Genomic DNA, 22,400 nt, shown 5'->3' on the forward strand with positions numbered 1-22,400 from the left:
GCAGACAGGTGAGCTGTTGGTCAGAGAAGGGCCTGGCCTGGCTGCCTGGGGTCTCCCCCTCCCCCGGGGGTCTCTCTGGGCACCCGGGAGGCAGGCAGGAGCCCCAGGTAAGGATGGGCAGGCTTCTGCCCCCCTGAGGAGAGCAGGCCCCTCCTTCTACTTGCCCTGGGCTCAGTGGGTCCCCTCCCTGTTCCTGTTTCACCTCCTCAGCCCAGACTTTAAGACCTTGCACAGACTGGCCCTAAGGAGCCTCTCTCAGGTGTCCTCTCGGGAGGCACGGTTCACCCCTGTTCTTGCTTCTACCCAAACAACTACACTTCTCTTCTTTCTCCATATTGGGTTTCCACATAAAATTCCCTTTGAAAGTAGGACAGAGGGTTTCTTGGCTCTAAAGAGTTTTATTTGAAAGCCCCCATCCAGCCACATTAAGACTTTTTATTTTCCCAGGAGCACGCCATGTGTGTTCTCACCTGCTGGCCTTTGCTCTGGCCGGCCCCCCGGGGTATGGCCCGGGTGCCCTCGGTAGCCATCTTCCTAAATTGCAAGTGTCCGTGGGCATCCAGCCCGAGGCTGTGCTCTCGGAAGCCTCCCCGGCCACCCAGCACACTGCCACCTCCCCCTGTGCACCCCGCTCCCCTCAGCTCCCACACTGGCCACGTTGTGCAGGGACGTTGGTGTGGTACAGGGAGCCACGGCTTGACTCCTTTCCCGCCTGCCCAGCCGTGGGCCCGACACAGAGCCTCGGTTTCCCCCGAGGAGCCCACACTTCTGAACGAGAGAGCGTTTCTAGTGACATCCCAGTGCGCGGAATCCAGCACTCTGTAAATGCTGGCTGCTGTGTTTTCTGTGGTTCCAGGTGGGGCCCAGACACTGACAGGTGTCTCCCTGCCGGCCCAGCAGCCAGGGGCAGGCGGCCGGGCAGGAGCCGGGTGGCATCCTTGGTCTCCTCTCTGTCTACTCCCCAGGTCTGTGACCTCAGGCAGAGCCGTGGCCATTATTCGTTCTCCATCAGCACATCTGTTAATTGGGCTAATAGTATCTGCCCCACCTCCCAGGTCTGTGAAACGCAAATGAGGTAAACAAGCTGGCAGAGGCCTCAGAGGTCACCATAGGGCAGGATTGCGACTGCCTTACCCTGGTGTCCCCAGCACCTGGCACCGTGCTGGCACACGGTGGCCTCTCAGTAACTGTTTCCTTTTGCAAATGAGGGAGCTGAGACTCAGAAAAGTAACTCGCTGGGGTGTTGTTGTTTTTTTATTGTTGTTGTTTTAGTAACTTGCCCTTGGAGGTCACAGAGTGTCTCTCCCCACAGGTAGGAAGGAGACTGTCTCAGGAGTGACCCCCGCTCTCTCTGCCCCTCCGTCCACCGCTGCCTCTGTCTCATCCCTGTCTCTGAGGTCCTGATGTTATTCGGGCTTTCTGTTCTCCAGGCCCCAAAGACCCAGGACTGGGGAGGCTGAAATCCCCCGGGGCATGGCTGGCGGAGGAGCTGGTGGACTAGGACACCCCTGGAAATGTCCACTTCTGTCCTGCTTCTCCCAGGCTGGCTCTGTCCTCCCAGGGGCTTAGCCAAGGCCTGGCTGGGGAGAGTGCGTTCAGGGAGAGGGGGAGCCCGTCCTCCTGGGCTCTTGGGCCCTTCTCGCCACACTCACTGTCCCCCCCCCCCCCCCCACTCTCCTCTGGTCCGCTCCTGGGTCCTGTCTTTTTCTGTCTTTTGTTGACCGTTTTCTGCCTTCCTTTCTTCCCTTTTCCTCCCTCTCCCTTCGTGTCTGACATCTGTTCTTGCCCCTGGGGTCCTCACCCCCCTTGCCTCAACATCCAACTTGTCCTGACACTGGCAGCCGGACTTCCGGTGGCCGGGGAGGTGCCCTGCTGGGCTGTGGAGGCTCAGGAGAGCCTGCTGTTCTTGGCAGCTCCAGCATTTTCTAGTGAGATGGCTCTTCCAGCCCCTGAGCTTGGTGAAGGGACGGTGCCAGCCCAAAGTAAAGTCAAAGTAAACTTCAACTCAGCTCCCTGCCCCCCCCCCCATCCCCCCCTTCTTGGACACCGCCCTGGTAAGGAAAGTGGGACCTTGTCCTGGAGCCTGAGGGTCGGCAAAGAAGAGCCTGGTGGTGGAGCTTCTCTGGCTTCTGACCTCTGCCCCCCGCCCTCCTCTCTCCAGAGCTCCAGCTCTTTCTCCAGAGGTACCTGCTGGGATGGAGGAGGCTGGCCAGAGCAGGGAGGAGATTTCCATTCAGACACCTTCCAGGTGAGCACACACGGCGTGTTGTGCTTGGGCCGATGTGTGTGTTCATGCGCGCGTGCGCTGTGTGTGCATGAGCGTGTCCGTGGGTTGTGTGGGAGAGAGAGAGCATAGGCATGCATCCGTGTGTGGACAAGAACACGGGTGGGCCTGTGGGAGGTTGTGTCCTGTCCCCCCCGCCTTCTAGGCCTGCCACTATCCAGGCCTGCTTCTAGCCTGGCGCTCCTCTCTGTGGTCTGTGTGACCTTGGCTTTGCACTGGGACTCCCTTCTGTCTTGGGAGCCGGCTGGTCCCCTGCTGTGGTCCCACGCAATGGTGACTGATCTCTGGCCACCCGTTTAGCTGCCCGGGGGCCCTAGGGCCAGCGTTTGCCCCCCACCTCCCAAAATGGAGGCGTGTGGGGGCTTCCTGCCCAGCATCTCGACTCTGCCAAGGCGGAGGGAATGGGGAACAGCTGCGTTGGCCGATTCCGGCTCCGTATGGATTTGGTTTGACAACAAAGCTCCCTCTGTGTTGTTCTCAGGCCCCTTACATAACCCGAGGGTGGGGGGCGGGGGGGGGGAGGGAGGCGATGGGGGGAGGTGGAGATGGGGACAGGGAGACACCAGGACATGATGGTTGGAAAGGGGACAGGGACCGGGAGGAGGGGCAGGGGAGTGAGAGAGAGAGACCGTCGGGAAGCAGAGAGAGGAGGAAAAGTGTGCGTCTTGGCCCTACTGTTCTACTTCCGGCCTCCTGATTGGGAAGGAGCTGGATTTCTGGGTCTTCTGACTTTTGTCCTGTAGCTGCCTTGTCTTCCCCTCCTTGCACCCCACCCACCAGCCCTGGATCTGCTGGGGATCTGCCTGGGAGGAAGGGTTCGGGGCTGGGCCAGAGGGCCATCCTTAGCCCCACCCTGTAGCTGAGTGCTTTCGTAAAGAAGGGAGTCATTCTCCTCCCTTGCTCTCGGGCATCCATTCATGACTCCAGGTCCCAGGCCTGGCTCTAGAAGCCCCTCTTGCTACTCTCTGGATGGCAGCCGTTCCCTGTACCCTGTTGGGCTGCTCAAGGCCCCACCTAGGTCCCTGGCCCAGTCTCCTGTCCAGGACCTCCCCCCAGCTCCAGACCCTCTGGCCACCCCGTCAGAGGCCCTGTGGCCCTGTCCCTGCACTGTCCCCTCCCTCAGTAATCAGACCTTCTCTTCTTGCCATCACTGTCCCTGCAGCTGTCCAAATAGAGGGGGAAGAAAATGTTCTCTTTCCGGAACAGCTGGACTGACAGCCGGGAAGGCCAGGTGAGCTGGCCAGGCTTTGGGGGTGCTTTCGGGGGTGGGAGGTACCTTGTCCCAGGGCCCCGATCCTGCCAGCTCCTAGGCAGGAGCAAACAGACACTGGGAAGAGGGCAGGAGGACCAGTAGGGCCAGGGCCCCCGTGACAGCGTCATCTCCTGAGTTTTTTCAGGTTTTCTTCCCTGTGCCTCAGTTTTCCCCAGTCCTTTTCTGGCACCAGGCTTCCTTGAAAAGAGCCTCTGGATTCCATTTGGCCCTAAAGGGTAGTGCTTGTCCCCAGGCTGCAGTGGATTAACAGGGCTGTATTCTTCTAACCTGAAAACAACAGAGGGGGGAGGAGCTGCTGGCGAGGCCCCAGATTCTCCCGGTTCTGGCACTTGGCTTGACCCCTAGCACCTCCCTCGATTCAATTTTAAGGTGTCTGCCCAGGAGGTATCCTATAGAAACCAAGCCATAACTCTGTGGAGAGATGGTGTGGGCGAGGCCCAAACCTGCTGAACGAGCCCTAGACTCTGGAATCCTCAGTCCCCAGGCCCTGACCAGCTTGTGGCTTGCCTCCCACCACCTGCCCCAGGTCTGGGTGCTGGGATGCTCCTGCAATTGCTAATGCCTCAGGGCTTGAGACAGAAAGGTCTGCTTGGGGAGGGGGGATGGCTAGGAGAGGGCTTAGGAGTTTCCCGATTTGTGGGTGGGTGGGCCAGGAGGATGGCCCCTCTCACACGAATCAGGGTTAGGTGCCTGGGCAAAGAGACCAGGCCAGGAGGATGGTGAGTGAGCGCTATGAGGGTGCCGGGTGGGGGTGTCCTCTGTCCCGTGTGTGACTGAGGTCCCCGGGCAGCTGCCTCTGTCCCGTGTGTGACTGAGGTCCCCGGCTGCCTTGGGACACTCCCTAGCCCCACTGGGGACATCCCTTTGAGGCTGTGTATCTTCCTGTCGTTCACTTTCCTGTAGCCCTCCCCCTCCCCCAGCGCCCACCTCCCCAAGAACCTCTGAGCATAACAGGACTGTGACTCTGTCGCTGGCAGCTGGGCTTGGCCAGGCCGAGGGCCAGAAGTCCAGAGTTTCTCTTTACCCAACTTTCAGAGGTGAAGAGATCCCCAGAGGGCTGGCTTAGCCACTCCCTGCTCTTGAAGTGCTCCCTGGCTGATAGCTCCAGGGACCTGCAGCCTGACAAACAAACCGGGCTGGAGCGGGAGCTGAAGGTGAAGCCCTGTGGCCTGTGCCCTGGGCCGCAGGATGGGGGAAGAGAGCGCCCTGGCGGAGGGGTCTCAGCAGACCTCAGAAGCTGTACGTTGGGGGTGGGTGGGGTGGGGTGGGGTGGGCAGGGAAGAAGGAATGAGGCGTGTGTGCACGTGTGTGTAGGGGTCACTACATTCCTGTGTGTTTCCAGGGTTGGTTTGGGGGTGTGCCTGTGGGTGAGCAGAGACGGGTGTGTTTTTGCACAGAGATGCCTTTGGAGGTTTTCGACGCGGGAGGGTCGGAACGGACCGGAGCAGGGTGGGCTTGAGAAGGGTTTCAGAGTGTCTCCCTGGTGCCTCCTGGCTCTGGGTTATGGATGGGGCTGTGAGCACTTGGACGGATTTGCTGGACATGTCCCCCGTGGAGGAGCCCCAGGGGCAGAGGTGGTCCTGGGGCATCTTTGATAACCTGAGCATCAGCCGGCCCTCCAGCCAGCATTCCCACCTGCTCTGCTCGGGCCTCTGCCCCCAGGGACCACTGCTTGCCCTGGAAGGTCTGCACCTTCCCCAGCAGCACCTAGAATGCTGGCCGCCCCACCCCCTTAGCTCCTCATCAACCTTTTACTTGGAGGAGAGTCGGTTCATTGAAAGTCTTAACTGATGTGAAACCTTAAAAGGGCCTTGCTGGCTTCGCTCTTCCCTGGGGACAGCTACTGCAGGAAATGGGGTCTTGTTTTTCCTTCTTCCTGGTTTCATTTCTCAGTTAGAGCCCCCACCGCAGGTGCTACATTGCCACACGGCACTTCCCTCTTTTCCCTACCCCCACCCTCAGCTCCCCTAACTCGGTTGGGCTCCTAATAGGAATTCAGGAGCCGGTCCTCCCCCTGTTGACCTCCTGAAACCTCCATGTTCCAGAACCACCATGGCAGGACAGCTTGGATAGACAGGGGAGAGCTGTTTCCCTGCTATTCCCAGATGTTCCCAAACAGCCGTGCTGATAGCCACCGTTCTTGGGTCAGAGCTAGAATGTTTTTCATTGCCCTGCACTGTCCCTGCCTGCGGACTTTGGGAGTACCTGCCCAAGACAGGGGAGAACCAGCAGAGGGAATATCACTTTGGAAATAAGTGAGGAGGGTACTGCTTCTGGAACTGCTATGGAGAGGGGGCGCTGCTCAGGGGAGGGGGCCCATCTCTATGCCTGTGGGATGGGACTGATCGGGGGTCTGGGCACCTTCTCTAGAACATGCTATGCCCAGAGACAGTGGCTTCTGCAGTGAGGCCTGCTCCCTCTCTCCTATCCCGTGCTTCTCACGTGACAGCAGTGCAACTCCAGTCTGACCAGTACACGGGACCTGGGTTTCGTGCAGGGCAGAGCCTGGGTGGCACTGCTCCTCCCCCTCTGCCCGAGCAGCTGCGTGTGCCCTCGTAGTTTGTGCCATGGAGACAGCAGCTGGGAGGAGAGGGGAGTATGGTTGTGGTTGTGGACCCCTCCCATGGTGTCGGCCTGGCCTGTACTAAGGCTTTTCGATCTCAGGATGGCTTTCGAGGATCACACACCTCCCAAAACTTGCTCTTGTGACCTGAATTTCACAGATGAGGAATCTGAGGTCCTGAGAGATACAGGAGCTTGTTCAGGACTGCCTGGCCTGTGACTGCAGAGGTGGGATTGAACCTCAGGTTTGTGTCCAGACCCCTCTCCTCTGCCTCCAGGATGCCAAAGGTCCTTTGAGGTGCAGGGAGGGGTGGCTGAGGTTTTAGCCTAGGCCGGCCCTCTTGGGGAACAAATAAAGGGGATGTGAGGTAATAGGGCATCTTCGAGGCTCTCCTGGGATCTCGATAGGTCTGTTGGTTGACATCAGCTCATCGTGTGGTCCAATAGCCCTGGAGCTGGTGGTGATTAAGGTGAGTCAAAGGTGGTGCAGAAACCACGCCTTCTTGGTGATAAGGGTATGTTTGTGAGCGCAGCCACGTGTGTTTGGCAAAAGTTGTGACACTTGGTGCGTCCGCCAGCCCCTGAGCCCAGCCTCTAGCAGGCTCCTAGAGCCTTGTGTGCTCAGGTCTTTGCAAAATAAGGGTCTGGGATGCTGTAATCTGATGGAACTTTTCTGTCCACGCTTGTCCTGCTCATTTGCTCATTCATTTAGCCATGTGTTCATTTCAATGTTTGTCAGTTACCTACCACGTGACATGTATTAAATTTGGTGCGAGAGATACTGTCAGCCACAAGGAGTCCCTGCTTTCTTGGGGTACGGGAAATAGCGTGGTGTCACTGCTACAAAGGAAGCAAAACGGAGTGAGGAGGCAAGACTGGGGGCCGGGAGGAGACTCCTAGATTGGGTAGTCTGGGACCCTGGCTTGAGGGGCAGCACGAAAGGGAGAGTGGCCAGGACAAGGGAAGCCAGGGACGGAGGTCTGGCCTTGTGATTCCAGATCCCACACCATTTATCCTGCCGTCAGCCCCTGCCAAGACAAGGACTCAGATGGGAATCTTTAGCCCTGTCTCCATTCTCAAATGGGGGTCAGGTGTGGAGGGGGCGTGCAAGCTAAACTTCTTCTCTTTGGGGAGGGGAGGGTGTGTTTAGGAAGTGCTGGGGAAGCCCAGGGGTCATCGGGGACTTTCTCTGTTCGGTGGACAGTCACATGGGCATCACGTAAGGTTCAGTGTTTATTTCTTTGCCTTTGGTCGCACAACAGACTGAGTGAAAAATCATGGTTTTTTCCATTTATTTATTTATTTTTTTTTTTTTAATTTTTTTTTAATGTTTATTTATTTTTGAGACAGAGAGAGAGCATGAACAGGGGAGGGGCAGAGAGAGAGGGAGACACAGAATCTGAAATGGGCACCAGGCTCTGAGCTGTCAGCACAGAGCCCGACGTGGGGCTCGAACTCACAGACCGTGAGATCATGACCTGAGCCGAAGTCGGATGCTTAACCGACTGAGCCACCGAGGCGCCCCTTTCATTTATTTTTTATTATTTTTTTAAAGATTTTTATTTTTAAGTACAACCCAGAGATCAAGGGCTGCACACTCCACCGACTGCACCATCCAGGTGCCCCACCAAAAAATAGTGTTTTTAAAATGATGTTTTAATCCACCCTGCATTCCACACAGCCGCAGCTTTTGGATTTCACTTAGCACATGAAGAAGAAGTATGGCTAATAGTTGCTATTCGCTGAGCATTTCCCATGTGTCTTTCCTATGTTATCATGTTAACCAGCACAGTGGGACTTGTGGCAGGGGCTCTTGGCCTCCGTTCTACAGATGGGGAGACCAAGGCTTAGGGATGCTAAGTGGCAGAGGCAGGGTTCAGGCCCAGTGGCCAGTGCCCCAGGCACAGCTCTTGGCCTGAGGAGGAGCGAAGGTTCTGGCAAGACAGTTCCATGTGACCCGCTTGCCAACCTAAACATGGCCGTCCACGTGGACCCCGGGAGGGTGTGGTGTGCGAGGCGTAGCCATGAGGCCAGTTCTGCTCAGGCACTGGGGCGAGTTGCCAGGGTCAGGAAGACGGTGGATGTGGGCAGAGCGGAGATTGGGCTGATGTGCCAGGTGCCAATGTCACCTTGAACTGTGGCTGTGCATCCAGAACCCTGACAGCCCAGGAAGAGGGGAACGGATGCTGGGGAAGAGTGGAGTCTTCTCAACTCTGGCACTCTTGAGACCTTGAGACAGTGCTCACTGTGACTGTCAGAGTGACCAGGGCCCTCTGGAGGCATCTCGGACACTCTGATTTAGCCTTCCTGAGCTGGGGTCCAGGAAGCGTGTGCAGCTTAATGTGCTCTACAGGTGCTTCCAGTAGGATCTCAGAGATTGCCTGGTCCAGCGCTGTCCAGTGGAAATGCACTGGGGGGGCAGGCGCCTGGGTGTCTCAGCCAGTTGAGCATTTGACTCTTGATTTCGGCTCAGGTCATGAGCCCAAGGTTGTGAGATTGAGTCCGTATCCAGGTCTGCTTGATATTCTCTCTCTCTCTCTCTCTCTCTCTCTCTCTCTCTGCCCCTCCCCCATGTTCTCTCACTCTCAAACAAAACAAAACAAAACAAAACAAAACAAAAAAAACAGTGGGAACCACAAACTCAAGCCACATAGGTAATTTTAAATTTTAAAAGAGGTTAAGTTAGGGTTCCTGGCTGGTTCAGTTGGAAGAGCATGTGACTCTTGATCTCAGGGCTGTGAGTTTGGGCCCAACATTGAGTATAGAGATTACTGAAAATAAACATATTTTTAAAAATGTTAACTTAGGGGCGCCTGGGTGGCTCAGTCGGTTAAGCGTCCGACTTCAGCTCAGGTCATGATCTCGCGGTGTGTGAGTTCAAGCCCCCCGCCGGGCTCTGTGCTGATAGCTCAGAGCCTGGAGCCTGCTTCAGGTTCTGTGTCTCCCTCTCTCTCTGCCCCTCCCCTGCTAACAGTCTGTCTCTCTCTGTCTCTCAATAATAAATAAGTGTTCAAAAAAAAATTTTTTAATGTTAAGTTAGCTACATTTTTAAAAAGCAAAAATAAGGAGGTGAAATAAATTTTGAATATTTTAACCCAGTATAGCCAAAGTATTAGTTCAGTGTGTGATCAATCAAATAGATTTTTAAGGTGATAGTTCACTTTTTTTGGTACTAAGTCTTTGAAATCCAGCATGTTTTCTTTTTTTTTTTTATTGTTAGTGTAACTTTATTTATTGATGTATTCACATATTTATTTATAATTTACACCCAAGTTAGTTAGCACGTAGTGCAATTAGGATTTCAGGAGTGGATTCCAGTGATTCATCCCCTATGTCTAACACCCAGCGCTCATCCCAACAAGTGTCTTCCTCACCGCATATGTTTTCCACTTGCAACACACTCAGTGTGAACCAGCCACACTGCAAGTACTCCACAGCCACATGTGGGATGGGGCAGGGCTGGTGCCTTCCACCGTTTTCAGAAGAGGAATCTGGAGGCCAGAGGAGGAAGGGGACTGGCCAGATTGGTGGGGAGCTGAGTTCAGGCTCCAACTCCGGTAGTGCCTTTAGCCTTGGCATCTTGGGGCCAAATTCGTCGACTCCTGGGTGAAAAGTCTGGGGAAGGAAACATACCCTAAGCCCCTGCCTGGGACCTGGGGCAGGTCCACAGCCACACCATACTGTTCCTTTTTTAAATCCTGGCTATGAGTCTGTACCGTTGATTCTCTACCCTGCCACAGCTTCAGCTTTCTGGAATTCAAAGCTTCTGCCCCACCCAGAAAGACACCAGAAGTATGATTTTCAAGTGGTTCCCCGTGGTGTCTTGTGACTGGCAGCTGATAAAGTGGATGATACAGTGTTTCTGTGCAGGAGGCTGCAAGTGCTGGGCTGGTTGGGGTGTCTGATGGGGGCGCGGCAGCCTGTGGACCCCACGAGTGGGGAACAGAGAGCCTTCTGTGCTTCAGTGGGAAGCCTGTCAGGCCCCTTTCCCTCCAACCTTGGACGGCCAGACAGATGCCCCCATCTGCCCACTCACGGGCCTTGAGGCAGTTGGTCAGTTACGCAGCCCTGGGCTGTCTCACATGAGCTGGGGCCAAGGCAGGCCTCACTCCGCATTGGGCGTGCCGTGGTCATGCTGTGCTGTTCAGTGATGGGGAGAGGACACAGTCTGCAGGCTGTGTCTAGCCAGGGGGTGGGCTGGAGGGATGAAGCGAGTATGGGACCCATTGTTGCTGCTTCCTCTTCTCTTGGTCCAGTGATGTCCCCGACCAATAGATCCATTTATGAATTCAGCAAATTTGTATTGAGAGCCTACAGGTCACTATTCTAGACATTGGTGATACACCAGCAAACAAAACAACAACAGAATCTTTACAAGCAGGGAAGGGGGATCGGAAATGTTGGGTGTGCATGGAACTCTCGATGGCAGGTAGAGAAGGTGAATAAAGAGATCAATGAAGAGATATCAAACCCATGTCTCTCTGGGTAGACAAGGAGCCCATGGAGCGTTTTTGAGCTGAGAAGTGTTGTAGGTGACTGATCTGTTCTGGAGAATTGCACGCACTTAGCCATCTGCACCCGAGAATGACTGATTAAAGTAGGGTATAGTCCCACAGAACCCCAATGGCGTGTGTCATCTCGCCTTACCGAGCAACAGCATCAAGTCACGTGGACTTCCTAGTCCAGCTTGAGTCCCCTCTGGAATATTAGCAGAGGACTCCGAGCTGGGAGGAATCATGGTGGGCTGGCTGGCACCACTGAGATTCACTCACTTTGACAGGTGGAAATGCGACCCCAGATTCCTAAGATGAAATGCGCATGAGCAGGTGTAGAACAGATCTGCTCTTAGGTTCAGAAGGGTAGCCACACAAGTTCAGGAGGCCTGGCTGAGGGATTTTAGTCCCATGCCACGGGCGTGTTGTGGTGGCAGGAAAGTGAGCGCAGTCTTAGCCAGAATTCATGGGAGTCTGGTGTCCAGATGGAAGGCGGTACTAATCCTGTGGATACAGTTGTATGCATTGGAAGCCTGCTGGAGAGCTTCCAGAGGAGCCTCGGGCTACGGGGAGGGGGGTGGGTGGCAAATAGAGACTGTGTCTCATAAGGAAGCTGCCTGAGAAGGAGCAAGGAAGGCTGCTGGTAGCTGCTGTAAGCGTTTGAAAGACTTTGATCTGGTAGAGGGCTGACTTCCTTTACTTGCTCGAGGAAGTAAAGGAATCGAGGGAGCCATTCCTTCACAGGAGAGTTTTTGAGGCAGTAGAGGGTCGGGCATGTGGGCTCCAGAGCCAAGCAGCCTGAGTCCCAGTCCTTCTCACTAGCCCTTCGCCCTTGGGCAAGTTGCTGACCCTTCCTGCACATCGGGTCCCTGTCTCTGCGATGCAGGTCGTCATGGTGTTTAACTCCTAGGGTTGAGATCATACTTGGACAGCCCCTAAAAGTGCCTAGCAGACTAGTTCTCAACATCTGGTCATGTCTGGAGACAATGTGGTTGTCACAACTGGGGAGTGGGGTTCCTACTGGGGAGTGGCATCTGGTGGGTAGAGGTCAAAGATGTTGCTAAACACAGCCCCTCACAACAGTGACTTCTCTGGTCCCCAAAGCAATGGCGATGGGGTAGGAACCCTCCTGATATCCCACATGGTAAATGCACCATACATTTTAGCAATTAATAAGGGATGTAACACATGTTTAATCTCATCTTATTACTTGTGTGTCGGATGTTTACAAAACATCTGCTACATTTTGAACTCTATAATAGAGTCTGAAAATATAATGAAGTCCCAGACCACAGAGGTCATAGTCTCATGGGCAAGATACAAAACACATAATATAATATAAAATTATATTATGTGATACAGCATCTTCTGTAATCCAGGCACTCTGATAGACTCTTGGTATAAACAAGCCTCCAATTTCAGAGGTCAGGAGATAGTGGGCAAAACAGGAAGAGCGGTAATTACATAATATGAAATTATATTACCTGTGAAGTGCCAGAAGCAAGTTACAAACGACATTTTGTGGGAAGAGAAACATCAATTGCTTAGAAATGTCGGAATAGATTTCATAGAGGTGGAGCCCTTGGAGATGACACTGGAGTGAGGTGGTTCCAATGAATGGGGCGGGGAGGGGCTTAGGGTGTCCCACCGGAGGGAAGTCTGCAGAGGAGGTGATGTGCTTGGGAAGAGGATAGCAGGTGTACCTGCAGGGCGTGTGACCCGAGGGTGAAGGGTCCTGGTGGCCACTAAGGAGCTTTGGCTTTTCATTTAAGGAATGGGAGCAACTGAGGCAGGAGGGTGCTTTGATCCAAGTTATTTCTTAGAAGCATCCCATGTTGGCAGTTCCAAAGGAGGGGGATGAGTGTAGAAAGACTAATTGGGCAGAGACCAATTAGGAAGCAGGGAAGGTGGGGTGGGATCTAGACTCTATGTGTCTCAAGAAGACATGGAGGGACTGTATTCTAAAGTGTTTCTGAGGCTCTAGACCATGTGACCTTTGTGCCGCAGCCAGGTTTTTTAAAGCTTCACATGCCCAGTGCCTCCCACAATGCCGAACATTCAGTTCATTAGGAGCCCAGAGAGCACTGGTTGGGATGAGGAACTGGGGTAGAATCAATCATATTTAGTAACTGTTCAGTAGGGATGGCGTGAGGGGAGGCAGATGTTGGCAGGCTGAGTTTAGGATGATGTGGGGCCTGGGCGGGGGGGCAGCGGAGAGTGGGGAGAAACGGGTCCAGTTTGGGCATGTGGAGTCTGAAGCGTTTATGATCATCTGGGTAGGATGTGCAGCAGACAACCAGAAATAGTGGGATGGGATCTGGGGAGGAATCAAAGGGTTTGGATCCTCAGGGTAGGAGTCGTGGTCAGTCGTCTGATAGTGAACGCACTTGTCCTGTGAAAACAGGCAGGGGAGAGCAGAGGGTCAAGGATAGATCCCTGGGGAACACCAGCACCTGACTGAAGTGGGGTCAGAACAGCCTGGCACAGAGCTAGGAGGGAAACCTGGAGAAGTTCTTGACCCAGAAGCCAAGAAGGCGGTATCAGCGGACTGTATCAAAGGCTTCAGAGTATGAGGGAGAGTGAAGACAGTCCTTCCTCAGGTTGGACAGTTACGAGGCCGCTGATGGCTTTCGCAGGAGCTATTTCCGCATAAAACGTGGGTGGTGGTGTAGGGCTGAAGGAGTGAGTGGAAACAGCACAGATACAGAAGTGTGACCACTGGAGGTAAGGGGGCAGACGCAGGGGTAGCTGGAGGAGGAGGTAGAGGCAAAGAGGGAGGAGGGAGATTTAAATATGTTTATTAGAGAGGAGTGAAGGAGAGAAGGGCAAAGGGGACCACTGATGGGGAACAGTACTGGCAAGGTGAGCGGGGATCGGTGTCCAGGTGGAGGGATTAGGAGGGAACAAGAGGGGTAGGTGAGTCTAGAGGTGGCAGACAGGTAGCTCCAGTTTTTCCCTCTAGAACTGAGGGACGTGTATTACGTGACTCGCTCAAGGTCTGCGAACCAGTAAGAACAGAGCCGGTGCCTCTGCCCCCACGGGTCTTCCTGGACCCCTTCTCAGGGACATTACACCATATCCCTTTGATAGGCCCCAGGGCTCGAGGGGCCTGGCATCATGCTGTGCCCTTAGGGGGATACTGTCCCTCCTGGGTCAGCAGGTACAGTACCTGCTGGGTACCTGCTGTGTGTCAGGCTGTGAGTGTCTGTGCAGCATGAGACACGGTTGTTGCTTCCATGGGGCCTTAATTCTTCATTCACCCTGTGCCCCTGGTTCTGCCCTTTCGTGATGTCTGGGGCTGTGCTCATAGCCTCACCTCTGCAAGGGACACTGCTATTTGGCCAAGCATCTTAAGAGCACACGGCCTTCCTGCCCTGGGGTCACTTTGCCTAGTGGGTTGGGTGAGCTGGTTTCCTCGGCAGTTGGTGGTAGGGGCTGGTGCACGTTGGACGTGAGCGGATCAGAATCCCGCTGTTCTACCCAGGTACTCTAATGTGACTTTTTCTCATGCCTGGTCAGTAATGTGGGACAGCTGCTGGGAGAAGGCTATCGGTTGACCTGAGGCAGGCCCAAGAAGCCTGTGCTCCGGGATTGTCCGGGGCTGCTGGTCCTCGGCTTGGCCCAGCAAGGGGAAGGGGTAGGCTGATGAAATCCCTGATTGGGGATCTTGGAGCAAGCTCAAAGACCGGGCAGTCTGCTTCACACAGACCAGCACAGTTTGGGAACAAAGACATACCAGTGCAGACTTTCCGGGGGAAGAGGTCCAAGATGGCTAGTTGTCTTGTTGCTGGGGACCCGGACTAGTCAGCTGTGCTCACCTCCTGGTGCCAAAGGTCTCCTCCATCCAGGTGGGGCCTGGAGGGTGGCTGGGTATGCGTCTTTCAGTTACTGTGGAGCTCGGTATGTGGTATTTTTCATCCTGGCTTCCTGTTAGAATCACCAGGGAGGTGGGGGTTTGTTTTGTTTTGTTTTGTTTTGTTTTGTTTTGTTTTGTTTAGGAATGCCTGTGCCCTGCCCTTAACCAATTAAATAACAATCTCGGAGAAGGGGACGTAGACATCTATATATTTTCGTATTTCTCAGGTGCTGGCCTTGTGCTAGTCAGGTCACTGATGTCGTGACCTACTGATACAAAAGGAGATGAAGTGAAATGGAGTGAATCCTGTCATGAAAGATTGAGAGGGAGTAGAGGGTAGGAGAGGGTGTGGTTCCTCAAGTCCTGAGCTCTCAGGATCCTGGCGTGGAGCTCTCGAACACAGAGTGTGGTCCTAGCCCAGCAGCAGGGCACCACCTGGGAGTTAGAATTCATACCCAGCCACACCCACTGAGTCAGGATGTATACATCAAGGTTGAGCAGCCTGCTTTGGTCATTCATTTGGACATCCTCATTATCCTCCCCTTCCTCCTCCTCCTCCTCTTCCCCCTCCTCTCCCCTACCTCCTCTGCCTTCCCCCCTCCCTCCTTCCTCCTCCTCCCACCCCCTTATTCTTCCCACCCTCTTCCTCCTCCTCCTCCTCCTCCTCCGTAGTTCCTTTTATTTTAATATAATTTATTGTCAAATTAGCTTCCATACAATACCTAGTGCTCATCCCAACCGGTGCCCTCCTCCCTTCCCATCACCCACTTTCCCCTCTCCCCCACGCCCCATCAACCCTCAGTTTGTTTTCTGTATTTAAGGGTGTCTTATGGTTTGCCTCCTTCTCTCTCTGTTTGTAACTGTTTTTTTCCTCCCCTTCCCCTCCCCCATGGTCTTCTGTTAAGTTTCTCAAGATCCACAGATGAGTGAAAACATATGATATCTGTCTTTCTCTGACTGACTTAGCCTAATACCCTCCAGTTCCATCCACGTTGCTGCAGATGGCATGATTTCATTCTTTTCTCATTGCCAAGTAGTATTCCACTGTATACATAAACCACATCTTCTTTATCCATTCGTCAGTTGTTGGACATTTAGGCACTTTCCATAATTTGCCTATTGTTGAAAGCGCTGCTGTAAACACTGGGGTACACGTGCCCCTATGCGTCAGCACTCCTGTATCCCTTGGGTAAATTCCTAGCAGTGCTATTGCTGGGTCATAGGGTAGATCTATTTTTAATTTTTTGAGGAACCTTCACACTGTTTTCCAGAGCGGCTGCACCAGTTTGCATTCCCACCAACAGTGCATGAGGGTTCCCGTTTCTCCACATCCTCTCCAGCGTTATAGTCTCCTGATTTGTTCATTTTAGCCACTCTGACTGGTGTGAGGTGGTATCTCAGTGTGGCTTTGATTTGTATTTCCCTGATGATGAGGGACGTTGATCATCGTTTCATGCGTCGGTTGGCCATCTGGATGTCTTCTTTGGAAAAGTGTCCATTCATGTCTTCTGCCCATTTCTTCACTGGATTATTTGTTTTTCGGGTGTGGAGTTTGGTGAGTTCTTTAACAGATTTTAGATACTAGCCCTTTACCAGATATGTCATTTGCAAATATCTTTTCCCATTCCGTCAGTTGCCTTTTAGTTTTGTTGATTGTTTCCTTTGTAGTGCAGAAGCTTTTTATCTTGATGAGGTCCCAGTAGTTCATTTTTGCTTTTAATTCCCTTGCCTTTGGAGATGTGTCAAGTAAGAAATTGCTGCAGCTGAGGTCAAAGAGGTTGTTGCCTGCTTTCTCCTCTCGGGTTTTGGTGGTTTCCTGTCTCACATTCAGGTCTTTCATCCATTTTGAGTTTATTTTTGTGTATGGTGTAAGAAAGTGGTCTAGTTTCATTTTTCTGCATGTTACTGTCCAGTTCTCCCAGCACCATTTGCTAAAAAGACTGTCTTTTTTCCATTGGATACTCTTTCCTGCTTTGTCAAAGATTAGTTGGCCATACATTTGTGGGTCCAGTTCTGGGTTCTGTATTCTATTCCGTTGGTCTGTTTGTCTGTTTTGTGCCAATACCATACTGTCTTGATGATTACAGCTTTGTAGTAGAGGCTAAAGTCTGGGATTGTGATGCCTCCTGCTTTGGTTTCTTTTTCAGTATCACTTTGGCTCTTCGTGGTCTTTTGTGGTTCATACAAATTTTAGGATTGTTTGTTCTATCTTTGAGAAGAATGCAGGTGCAATTTTGCTTGGCTGCGTGTTAGAATGACCTGAAATGCTTGCACAAATTCCAGTGCTGGGCCAGTCACATTAAGTGAGAATTCCTAGGTGTGGGACCCAGATACTCTTAATTATACTTTACTTTAAAAATTATTTAGCACCCCAGGTGATTTTCCTGTTCAGCCAAGATCAAAAACACCCAGTTTAACTAGTGTTTCTTAAACTTGAATGTACCTCTCATTGATCAGGAGATCTTATTCAAATGCAGATCCTGATTTTGTAGGTGTGAAGGGGCCTGAGATTATGCATTAAAATTTTTTTTAATGTTTATTTATTTTATACTTTTTAAATGTTTGTTTACTTTTGAGAGAGAGAGCGTCAGCAGGTGAGGGGCAGAGAGAGAGAGGGAGACACAGAATCTGAAGCAGGCTCCAGGCTCTGAGCTGTTAGCACAGAGCCCGACACGGGGCTTGAACCCACCAACTGTGAGATCATGATCTGAGCCGAAGTTGGATGCTCAACTGACCCAGCCACCCAGGTGCCCCGAGATTAATATATTTCTGATATGGTCCCTGATATGATGCCCATGCTGCTGACCTGATAAGTATATTTTGAGCTGCAAGCATCTACTAAGCTAACTTCCCAGTTTTATAACCAAAGAAACCGAGGGTCAGAGAGGGAGATGTGACTCCTCCAAGGTAACCCAAGGTGTTACTTACTCATTCAGTACTTCCTGAGCACTGGTTCTGTGCCAGGCAGTGTGCTGGATGCTGGGAATAAGACTGACCTCATTGCTACCCTCACAGAGCTCATATTCCAGTGGGGGAGACAGACAGAAAGTAAGTATCTAAGCTCATTACAGATCAGGAGAAGTGCTCTGGAAGGTGCTAGGGAAGGTATGACTTGGCTGTGGCTGCAGGTAGGTATGGAAGAAGGCATGTCACTTTTGGGATAGTGGTCAGGGAAGTTACTAGAACCATGGCTTTCACTGGTGTCTTTTTTTTTTTTTTTAAGTTTATTCATTTTGAGAGAGAGAGAGAGAGAGAGAGAGAGAGAGAGAGAGAGCAGGTGCACAAGTGCATGAGCAGGGGAGGGGCAGAGAGAGAGGGAGGAGAGAATCCCAAGCAGGCTCCACACTGTCAGTGCAGACCCCTACACGGGACTCAATCTCATGAACTGTGAGATCATGACCTGAGCCAAAACCAAGAGTCAGGTGCTTAGCCAACTGAGCTACCCAGGAGCCCCCTTACTGGGTCTTCTAACTACAAATCCAGAACTTTTCTTTTCTTTTTTTAAAAATTTTGTAATGTGTATTTATTTTTGAGAGAGAGACAGAGACAGAGCGCAAGCAAGAAAGGGGCAGAGAGAGACAGAGACACAGAATCCAAAGCAGGCTTCAGGCTCTGAGCTGTCAGCACAGACCCCGACGTGGGGCTCGAACTCATGAGCTGTAAGATCATGACCTGAGCTGAAGTCAGGCGTTTAACCGACTGAGCCACCAAGGTGCCCCAGAACTTTTCCTTACTGGGCAGGGTCATCTTCCATCTGGGGTTTTGGGATGGGTGCTCATGACTCTATGGAGGATGTCTGTCTCTGGTCCCCATCCCTCACCCGCCCCTACCCTGCTCTCTCCTCCCCCCTCCAAGACTAAAATTCTTCCTTGATGTTTGTGGACTCAGAGCGGAGCCTGGGGGCAAAACATCAACTTCATAATAGGACAGTGTTCGGGATAATTGATTTATGATTTGTAACAAAACCCAGCTCTCGTCCTGAAGACATAATTTGAGGTTTTCCAGGTACTCTGTGAGAGAGCGCAAACACTAGAGATTCCCTCCCTTTCCAGGTGGATCACAAGAATCACCTGGGCTGCTTGTGAAAATGCCTGTCCCCGGGTCCCACCCTGGCTGACTCAGCAATCCCCGGGAGGGGCCCTGGAATCTATGTTTTCAGTAAGTGGCCCAGGGCAATTCTTCTGATCCAGGGCACTGAGGAACACCGTGTGGACGACAAAAAAAAAAAAAAAAAAAAAAAAAATGCTTGGTGTCCTGCTCCCCTTCGTGTGACTGGGCAAGATGCCGAAATTTCTTCCCCAGTGACTCTGCAGCATAGCTCTGGCTGAGTCTGTGTCGGGACCTCTCTGCTTCTGTGCATATAGCAGCTGGCCCCTTTCCAGAGCCCTGTCCTTGCCACGCCCTTTGTCCTTTGCCCTTACCCAGAGGGGTCTCCTGTCTCTTCCTCTACCAACCAGACCCTCCTCCCTCCCTGCACTCCCCTTCAAACACTTGCCTTCGTGGACTCCCCGCCCTCCTCCTCCCCCTCTAGCACTGGGATGCTAAGGGTTTGGGCACTGCGTTTTAGTCAGAGTCCAGAAGATCTGGAGGAGGCTGTACGGACCGTCCCATGGTGCATCGTCGCCCCAGTGTCTGGCCTGAGAGGACCTGTTTGGCTTAGTAGTGGGAGACTGAGGATGGAGAGGTGGGCGGCCGCCAGAACTGAGGGAATGCTTTGGATGGCGGAGGATAGGTAAAGCTCAGCAAAGTGGGTCGAGGTGTCCGTCTGTCTCCTGGAGCTGGCCCTTCCCAGATCCAAGTGAGGAAGAGGACACGGAGCCCCGAGAAACCACGCCAGGGAAGCTGGAAGAGGCCAGTCTGGCTTGAGACCTAATCTTCGAGGGGTGGGGCTTGGTTTCCCTTTCTGTGGCATATGCCCCACCTGGACCCCTGATGCCGCCCTTGAGGGATTAGGAGGATGTCCGCTCTCTGGATGGCCTCCCCGGAAGCAGCTCTGTGCTTTCTGGAGAAGGGAAGGCAGGCGCGTGTGTCCTACTCTAGTGTCTAGGCAGGAAGTTTGCGGAGCTGACCACACATGACTCCTACCTCCTAGGTGGCCCGAGGCAGCCGGGATGACAGCTCTCCCCAGGAACCCTGCTACCCGCTGAGAAACATGATCAGCAAATCCCGTGAGTGTTGTCCCAGGGCTCCCCCGCCCTGAAGGATGGGCCCCCCAGAAGCTGTCTTCAGCGTCATCCTGGGTCCCCCTGGGGGTTGTGGAGGGACAGGCAGGGAGCCAGGGGGCCCTCTCTTCATCTTCAAAGACCGTGGAAACACTCAGGTCCAAGCCCTCTGCTGGAAAACTAGGGCAGGCCAGGGCCAACGACTGGGTCTGCTTGAGCTGGAGGTTGTAAGGGCCCAAAACAGGGCAGGTGGACTGGCGCTCTACCCGCCTGTCTCAGCCTCTAGCTCCTCTGTGCATGTGCCCTGCAGGCTTGAAGCTCCTGGCCATGTTGACGCTGGTCCTGATCGTCATGGTGTGGTATTCCATCTCCCGAGAAGACAGGTACATTGAGCTGTGAGTCCAGTTTCCATGTCCTTCCATTGGTTCTACTCAGGCGTGGGCTCAGGGATGGGGCGTCATGAGGCGGCAGACCTAGCGGGGCCAGGAGGGTGTTGAGGGCCGGGGCGTGACCCCTCCCTTGAGCTACTAGCACGAAATGCCTCTAGGAGGGCAGGTGGTGGGTTTGGCGGGTAGGGTCTGGGATGGCCCCCCAGGGCCCCCACCTGGGGAGTTCAGGAGAAGGGAAGAGCTGGATCCAGAACGAGTTGGTTTCAGGGCCAAGGGCGAACTTGGGTTGACAGGATTGTATGCTGCTATCACGTCATACCGCCCGCGCCGTGGGAGAAAGTTGGGGCTGCCTGGGATGCTGGCCCCTGGGTCCATGAGGTGTGACCGGAGCTCCCGCCTCCTCTCCTTTTCTGTCTCCAGCTTTTATTTTCCCAGCCCAGAGAAGAAGGAGCCATGCTTCCAGGGTGAGGCAGAGAGGAAGGCCTCTAAACTCTTTGGCAAGTAAGTACTTGAGGCTGAGGCGGGACAGGGCATGGCCAGGGTGAGGTGGATTGAGGGTTGCACAGGGTGGGGGCCTCAGTGCCGGCGAGGTGGAGGGGACCGTGTTAGCGGACATGGGTTAGGTCACGGGGTTAACCCGCGAGGGGAGGAGAGGCCCTTGAACATGTCAGCATAGAGCTGTTTCCGGGGAGGCCGTCCAGAGAGCGGACATCCTCCTGATCCCTCATATCAGTCCGGAGCCTGACCTGACCCTGATTCGGGCTTCAAGATTAATCCCTTTCTCATCCCCACCCTGCTTTCACCTCCGTGCAGCTACTCCCGAGATCAGCCCATCTTCCTGCAGCTGAAGGATTATTTCTGGGTCAAGACGCCGTCTGCCTACGAGCTGCCCTACGGGACCAAGGGGAGCGGTAAGACGTGCGGGGTTGATGGGAATGGTGGGCTCAACTTGGCCACACGGCTTCTTGTTCTTCGCTGCCCGTGGTCCCAGTGCCCACGTTGTGAGCCAGGCTCTGATGCTGAGGTCAGGGGAGGAAGAGGCAGCCAAGCCTCTGGGGAGCAGTGGAGGGACAGTCTTTAGCCTTTGCAAAGCTACTGTTGTCATCACCCCTCCCAATCCTCATCTTTTTGTAGAGGACCTGCTTCTCCGGGTTCTAGCTATCACCAGCTACTCCATTCCAGAGAGCATCCAGAGGTAAGGAGCCACTCCTTGCACTGGGTCTGAACGCCTTCCCCTTCTTGCCCCCAGGTCCCAGGTGCCAGTCGTGGGCCAGCTTCTCCCAGTGAGCCTTCCTGTCTCTGGTCCCCTGTGGCCAATTTGACCCTTCTTCCTAGCCTGCCTGTCTCCAGAGGAGGCAGGGAAGCCAGTGTCCACGGCAACTGAGCCCGGGCATCCAGGGGGCCGTAGCGGGCAGGGTGTCGCCGTGGCAACGGGCAGGTCTGGGCAGCAGGCGAGGGGGCTTTGAAATGGGGCTTCTTATTAGTCCCCCCTGCCAGGGGTTTCCCTCCGTTCCTCCTGTGTCTTCTGTGCTCTGCTCAGTCTCCTCTCCTGTCAAAGCCCAGGGCTGTGGAGTCAGCAGGGGCGCGAAAGCAGGACCCATGGGAGATGCCTGGTCCGTGGGGATCAAGGGCCGAGGTGGCCTGGAAAGGAATCCTAAGCCAGGCCCCAGGCAGACCCAGGGCAGGGGCTGAGTGGAGCAGGAGCAGGGGTCACTCCTGGGGCTGATCACCCTCTCCCGTTGGCAGTCTCAAATGTCGCCGCTGCGTGGTGGTGGGGAATGGGCACCGGCTTCGCAATAGCTCGCTGGGAGACGCCATCAACAAGTACGACGTGGTCATCAGGTCTGTGGGACTGGCCCTCGCCCCTTCTGCTTGGGAGTGACTGTAGATGGGCCAGCGGGGCTCTGGGTGACGGGCACCCTCCACCCCGCCTCCCAGATTGAACAACGCCCCAGTGGCTGGCTATGAGGGCGACGTGGGCTCCAAGACCACCATGCGTCTCTTCTACCCTGAGTCTGCCCACTTCAACCCCAAAGTGGAGAACAATCCAGACACACTCCTTGTCCTGGTAGCTTTCAAGGCAATGGACTTCCACTGGATTGAGACCATCCTGAGTGATAAGAAGAGGGTGAGTGGGGAGACTGGGAGGGGAGGGGTCGAGGCCCAGGGATGGGACACTGCCTGTCTCAGGATGTCATGCTCCACCGTGTCTGCCCTGTGGTCCTGAAGAGGCCAGGAGAGGGAGGCATGAACCCCATGTTCTGTGGGGCTTCTGAGGAGCCACCCCAGCAGCCGGGGCCTGACGGACTGCAGGAGCCAGGTGGCGGTAGCCAGGGGCACCCCAGGCTTGAGGCTGCCTGGGACACGGAAGCTGCCAGAAT

At 54.0% G+C, this 22,400-nt stretch overlaps 1 protein-coding gene across 6 annotated transcripts in view; it reads left to right on the forward strand.

The window, feature by feature from the left end:
* Window positions 1-22,400, forward strand: part of ST3GAL4 (ST3 beta-galactoside alpha-2,3-sialyltransferase 4) — a 32,735-nt gene that overhangs the window by 5,275 nt on the left and 5,060 nt on the right. Inside the window, exons 1-9 of one of the 6 annotated variants that reach the window (XM_023239289.2) lie at window positions 2,156-2,248; window positions 3,447-3,515; window positions 19,561-19,636; window positions 19,941-20,025; window positions 20,440-20,520; window positions 20,833-20,930; window positions 21,154-21,214; window positions 21,766-21,861; window positions 21,958-22,147. In XM_023239289.2, the coding sequence (XP_023095057.1) occupies window positions 3,471-3,515; window positions 19,561-19,636; window positions 19,941-20,025; window positions 20,440-20,520; window positions 20,833-20,930; window positions 21,154-21,214; window positions 21,766-21,861; window positions 21,958-22,147 (732 nt within the window). In that variant the 5' untranslated portion in view covers window positions 2,156-2,248; window positions 3,447-3,470. Of the gene's footprint in view, window positions 1-2,155; window positions 2,249-3,446; window positions 3,516-4,634; window positions 4,797-18,538; window positions 18,627-19,560; window positions 19,637-19,940; window positions 20,026-20,439; window positions 20,521-20,832; window positions 20,931-21,153; window positions 21,215-21,765; window positions 21,862-21,957; window positions 22,148-22,400 lie in introns of those variants that run through there. The other 5 variants (XM_023239291.2, XM_019811534.3, XM_019811533.3 and 2 more) reach the window with 5 other exon arrangements.

This window comes from Felis catus, chromosome D1 (genome assembly GCF_018350175.1).
Source record: "Felis catus isolate Fca126 chromosome D1, F.catus_Fca126_mat1.0, whole genome shotgun sequence".
NCBI classification, from domain to species: Eukaryota; Metazoa; Chordata; class Mammalia; order Carnivora; family Felidae; genus Felis; species Felis catus.